This window comes from Etheostoma spectabile, chromosome 4 (genome assembly GCF_008692095.1).
Source record: "Etheostoma spectabile isolate EspeVRDwgs_2016 chromosome 4, UIUC_Espe_1.0, whole genome shotgun sequence".
In the NCBI taxonomy this organism is placed as follows: domain Eukaryota; kingdom Metazoa; phylum Chordata; class Actinopteri; order Perciformes; family Percidae; genus Etheostoma; species Etheostoma spectabile.
In genome coordinates, this window is record NC_045736.1 from 30311537 (window position 1) to 30318028 (window position 6492).

A 6492-nucleotide genomic window follows, 5' to 3' on the forward strand; every position below is an offset into this window, starting at 1 on the left:
TGTGGAATGAATCATGTTATTTTGGGGAATTAAAAAGAACATTGATACAGGAAAACGGGTCAATATGACCCGAAGACAATATGAGGGTTAAAATCATAATCTGTAAATTCATGACTACATCATTGCTGTCGTCCAACGACTCAGCAGGACATCAAAACACATGTTTATTGTTCAGGCAAAGTATTTTATGGTATACGACTGCAATTAAACTCCTTTCCACATTTTTTTTTGTTTTTCCAGGATATTTGACTGTTACCATAGAGCCGTTGCCTCCCGTTGTTGTGGGCGAGACTGTTACCCTCAAGTGTAACTTCAAAACGGACGGAAGGCTTCGAGAGATTGTTTGGTACCGGGTGAGTAAACCTGACTACACTGTGTACACTGAATGACATTAAGCCATTTCTTTCATGTTAGCCATTTGCCATCCGAGGAGGTCAATGCCAATGGTCCTATCACAGGTCAATGGCAGCGTAAGGAGAACAACCATGGGCTGTCAAAGTGCAATTGTTAGGAAACAAGCTATTATTTGTGCCAGCTGTATGGGTGGCATCACTGGCTGTTGCTTGGAAATTTGATTTCTCAATCTGCTGGTCATCACCATCATGTCTTAATAGTTCACAGCTGGTGACTCAGTTGTTATTAAAATCCCAGTCGGTGCACTACACTGCTTATGTGCTGCCAATAATTAGACTGCTGTTGGAGGAGAGCAAAAAAAAACAAACACCCGTTGTATGTCCAAGATAGAGTTTATTTCGTCTATAAGCATGGCATCTTTAAAGGTTTTGCATACAAGTAAAGATTGGTAAAATGAATCTGCAAAAAGCATTACAGTTCACAGGGGATCGTGAATTGTTTCACTTCAATAATAATAAGCACATGAATTGGAAAGCAGTAGCAGCTGAGGCCCTTGTTTGACCACATGTTTTTTCCATAAACTCTCCAATTACAGGTTTGCTTCGTAAAATGTGGCTTCTCCGAGTTGTTTGAAGTTCCTAAATGATGATTAAATTTGTATCATTTTGGTATAGACAAACTGCAGAGCCAGAAATCCGCCGAGCCGGGTTGTTGCATAAATGCATTCATGCTCTGTCTTGTCATTCATGGTGCTTGTGATACAACCAACATGCTGATGGGTTTCCAAGACTAACAAGTTGCACAGAAAGACGCATTGCAAGGGGTGCTTTGATAATGAGAATACACTAGAACTGCAGTACTGATTTCCTGAACAATGGATGTGGCTTAGAGGAGCTCTCCGCCGACTGTGTCCTGTTTGCTCACGAGGAGACTGTTGAGCCTGTAAAAACAGTTGGATATGTTTGTGTATGTATTTTTGGCTGTGGATGGAGCTTTCCAAAGTCTGAAAAATAACCCTAATGATGCTGCGAGGAGGACGGTGCTATTGAGTTTCATTGTGGGTGATACAGGATCCAGCATTTCTGGAGCTGGACCAATATTGGAACACAAGTCAGTCAGATACTTCAGCCTGTGCGGCATCGATTTTAACAATTTTTTTTTTTTTTGGATTGTCTTTTCTCTGTGGTACTACATCACCGAGTATCAAATTGGTAATTGAACCACGATGGTGGGAATGAAGAAAGAAAAGAGAATTTTAAAAAGATCCTGCCAAAGAGAGTTCTGCATCTCATTAGATCATTATTTCAACAGTATTTGATCGTTGTGATTGAACATTCACCTTGGTTTCACCCTCCGCCCTTTTGTTAGAAATAGAACACCTTTCATTAATGTGCGAGCGGGGGTTTATTGCCAAGGCAGGAACACTGTCTTTAGAGTAGCTTCTGCTTTTTCACTTTTATTATTGTGAAATAAATCGGTGTCTTTGGACTCATCTTACCTAAATGCTGACCTTTCAAGGTAGGACAAAAAGAGATTTATGGCACTTTACACATTTACCTTAGTATCATAGATCACTTTCATTGCAGTGGCAATTCATTTAATCAGGCAGGGAATTGGAGAGTGTTGTTTTGCTTATATTCCGTCAGATTTCTGGGGTGTCTATTGATAGCTGTAGTTTAAATAACCGCTGTGAGAACAGAGCTGTCCATATTAAGTGCCCCCATGAGGAAAAGCACAGAGGTTGTAACAGAAACTGGCCAGATCTCTCCGGTGGCCACTGCTCAGCACAACCGTTGATAAATTATAAATCAATTACCCACACTTGGCTGCCAAAGTTTCTTTAATCTCCGCCTTTCATTTGACTAAATAATGTTGACTTCTCATTTTACCTCCTGTTTGAATGGAACTGGGGTTGATACTCACCTGGGGAATCCTCCTGTCTAATAGGAGCTTGGCCAATCAGACGTGGGCTGTATAAACTGAATATTTCAGCAAGTGCTCATTTGTGCAGCTAGATCCTGACTTATTCTGTTTGAGGTTTTTTTAATGCGTGACACATCAGTCCGATTTAGCATGTCTTAGGATGTACTTGGCATAACTCTGATCATTGCAGATAAACCTTACAGTGGAAGCCACACTAACCCACATTCTCCCAAAAAACATTATATTTCCAGTCAGTGTTGTCAATGCAAAATTTGGGATTCACTTTTGCCATGCCACTCTGAGACAATGTACCAAATTTGGTGAAGATCGGCCCTTTATCAAGGGGCCCCTTAAATCAAGCCAGACGCATTTTGGCTTACAACCCAATGAATGTTAATGGGGAAATTTGCAATTGCAATATACTACAGCCTTGCAGCTCATGCGTTATTATTAATATTTCCTGACATTTGCCTTGCTGCCCGTCGCGCTTAGGGTTCCGCTTTCACAGACTCGGCGGGTCGTTGGGGGCGACCCACGCCCACAAGGCTTGAACCCTTTTCTAAGTGCTTGTAGCACTTGTATTTCTATTATAAAGCATTTTGTGTTTATTTTTATGAATATTTTTTCTTTTTAAGGAGACCGTGGAAATATTATTGCCACAGAGTGGACTGTAAGGGTTTGTGTAGGGGCGGCATTTCATTTTACACAAGATGGCACCACATACGGAGACGGCGTGAATGCAAAAGCGTGAGAGTGATCCTCTGTAATGGATGCTGCACAGCCCTGCGGCTTCAAGAGCCGATAAATGAAAGCCTCTCAAGTGTCTACGGTTTTGCACTGTAGGCCACATTAACGTTTTTAGTGAGTTGTGAATACTGACAGGCCATGGATTAAGCACTATGTCTACGTAGTGCCATCAAGCTGTCTATTACACTTTAATAGCATACACCGAATTGCAATGATGCATCATTTGAGAGGATGGTGGTTATGTGCTGTCTGTTTAGAGGAAATAATGTCGCAGGGACCTACATATAAGCTCATCCCATGCGATGCCTGATTTAATTTGTCATTCTGATGAATATATATGTATGGGGCGTCTCCCAGTGGGAGCCCAGGTATGCCTCGCTGATGATGGTGGAGCTAGAAGTGTCTGTAGCTTGTCTGTTGAGTGCAGCTCTGCACTCTGGTTAATTTTAATCACTGGATAAACTCCTGTTCTCCCCCCTTCTCCCCCCTTCTTCCTTCTGGCAATTACCAATCTCCTCCATCCTTCTCGACATAACTCATACACACCAGTGTCTTCCCAAAGCCTGCCCTAAGACTCTTCCCTAATTTACCACTGGCCTGTCTGCTAGCTGTACTGGTTTTCCGATTCTTATCTCCTCATTCAGCTGTGTCCACCTCTGTCCATTTCATTATTATTGCCTTGCCTTGCCTTGCCTATTATGATTCAAACTCACCTGTATTTATCATAATCCCGCTCTCTGCTGAATTGAACACCAATCTCATAACTCCGTGTGGGTACATATCGTACCCTTTGCAAGATAACACACAATCAACAACTAAACAGCACAGTATTAGTCATGTTTAAGAGGCATTTGGGGTTATTTTGAGCATTATATATCCAGAAAACACCCGAATTTGGTCTCCACATTTGAAATTTATTATGTGGTCTTTTTCTATTTAAATAAATGGAGTTGAGAGTGAATCATAGAGAAGAGTGCTTTTCATTTTGAGATGTGTCATTTAAAACCTCAGACTAGCTCAGAAAAAAAAAAGATCTATCATTCTTCAATCTAGAATTGTGTAGCTGGAAGAAAATTAGTGGATGCCATGCAAATGTTCCAGTTGTTGGTGTTGTGAGCTGCTCTCCAAAAACTACACTGGTTGTAATTATCTACTTTGTGAGACTACTTAAAGGAGACGTATCATGCTTAGACGTTTTAGGCTCATCCTTGCAGCATGTGAAAAAGGAAAGGGAGTCAAATCAAAATGGCTTGTCAAATCCCATGATTTCTGATCATATCCTCGTTTTCACTGGTAACCCGTTTGCGCCGGATGCTTCGCGACGACACATCTACCGCCGGTTACTGCATTGCGCAACTCTGACCCTCCTGCCGGCGGCTGCGTGGCGCAGCATTTTGCATTGGTCGGTCTTTTCATGATGTGTGCAGCAGAGAACGTCATTGGTTCAAATACACATGAGGTGGGTCTTGTGTTGCCATGTGACCACCAAAATGTACCGTAGTTTTGAAAATCACGTCAATCAACCAGACGTACATGTGCTGTTGTTTATAATGTTGAGACAGCGAGAAAACGGCTACGAGGCAATCAGAGGAGGATTTAGACAGCGAGGCGGGGACGTTGAGGTGGAAGATAGTGAGGAGTTTGGAGGGAGGAGTCTTCATCTAATCTACCACACTTCCTCTGTCGGAGCCGTTTTCATCTCTTCTCTCAAAACTTCATAAGCAAACGCACATGTTTGTCTGGTTGATTGACGTGATTTTCAGCAAACTACTACATTTTGTGTCACATGGCTTTGAATAGCCAACAAGACCCGCCTCATGTGTATTTGAACCAATGACAGTGCGTTCTCTGCCACACGCGTCATGGAAAGACCGACGAATACAAAATGCTGCGCCACGCAGCAGCCAGTATTTTTTTGAAATACACCACTACATGTTTTACCCTGTCACTTTAACTAAAGATTTAGCTATAAGAAGACATGAACATCATTAATAAATCAGACATCAATAAAGGTCCCATGAAATGGTGCTCTTTGGATGCTTTCATACAGGTCTTAGTGGTCCCCTAATACTGTATCTGAAGTCTCTTTTATATAGACCTTAGTAGCCCCTAATACTGTATCTGAAGTCTTTTTATATAGACCTAGTGGTCCCTAATACTGTATCTGAAGTCTCTTTTATATAGACCTAGTGGTCCTAATACTGTATCTGAAGTCTCTTTTTATAGACCTAGTGGTCCCCTAATAGTGTATCTGAAGTTCTTTTTAATAGATATAGTAACCCTAATACTGTATTGAAGTCTCTTTATATAGACCTTAGTGGTCCCCTAATACTGTATCTGAAGTCTCTTTTATATAGACCTTAGTGGTCCCCCAATACTGTATCTGAAGTCTCTTTTATATAAGATAATTTGTTTATTAGTCCCGAATGGGGAAATTACTGCACTACACTCTGTGTACACACTTTTTGTTAGTACTCACACACAGGCCTGAAATTCACACACATGCTCAGGACCTATACATGCACTATACATGGAGAGATGTCAGAGTGAGTGGGCTGCCAGCTGAACCAGCGCCCTGAGCGGTCGGGGGGGTACGGTGCCTTGCTCAAGGGCACCTAGCAGTGCCCAGGAGGTGAACTGGCATCTCTCCAGCCACCAATTCACGCTAGGCACGCTTGGGGAAGGCATATTAATTTTAAAAAACCTCATAAAGTTAAATTTTCATGCTATGGGACCTTTAAGATTAAAGTACCTTACATGATGCATTCATTAAGGTATTCTCCCTGCATTAAGTCATGCATGAGATGCTATTAATCCTTGTACATAATTAATGAATAATAAAAAAAGCTATGCATGAATTCATGATAATTCATGCACCATAGACATAAATTGTTACCCTGGTTTTAAAATGCAAATAAACACTGTGATTTCAAGCACAATTAGCTTGCAAAGTACAAGTAACATTTTCTCCCTGCCTGCTATAGAAACACCTAAATATATCCTGAAAATCGTCATTGTGAGCCATGGTTCAGGTATACAAAGCTGAATATATATATATATGATATGATAATATGCAGTGGTAAAGGAAGAAGTAATGTTTATCCCGTCATTTAGGGCTTAATGTTTGGTTTCCTTCCCTCTCGTGTGCGTGGGTTGGTATTCGTGTCGGAGAAGTCCCTAATCAATAGTGTATAATGTGTGTAAAGGACAATAACCAAAGATGATTTCTCAATCATCAGCTGAATACCATTAGAAGCTTGTCAAATTTTGATTAAGCCATGCAGTATGTCCCCAATTGTTCTATTCGGAGCATCACATGTTCAACAGTTGGCTTCACAACCTATGCTACAACACCTTAGATCAATGTTTCCCAAACTTAGGGTCGGTACCCAGAATGGGTAGCAGACCCGTTTATATTGGGTCGTCAATTGGCAGACTAAGATGCATATCAATCTTATGTGAATGAGC

The 6492-nt window shown here is 41.2% G+C and overlaps 1 protein-coding gene across 2 annotated transcripts in view; it reads left to right on the forward strand.

The window, feature by feature from the left end:
• Positions 1-6492, forward strand: part of igsf21a (immunoglobin superfamily, member 21a) — a 239110-nt gene that overhangs the window by 81795 nt on the left and 150823 nt on the right. For both annotated transcript variants that reach the window (XM_032513653.1, XM_032513654.1), the window contains exon 2: positions 241-353. In XM_032513653.1, coding sequence (XP_032369544.1) covers positions 241-353 — 113 coding nt within the window. The remainder of the gene's footprint in view (positions 1-240; positions 354-6492) is intronic.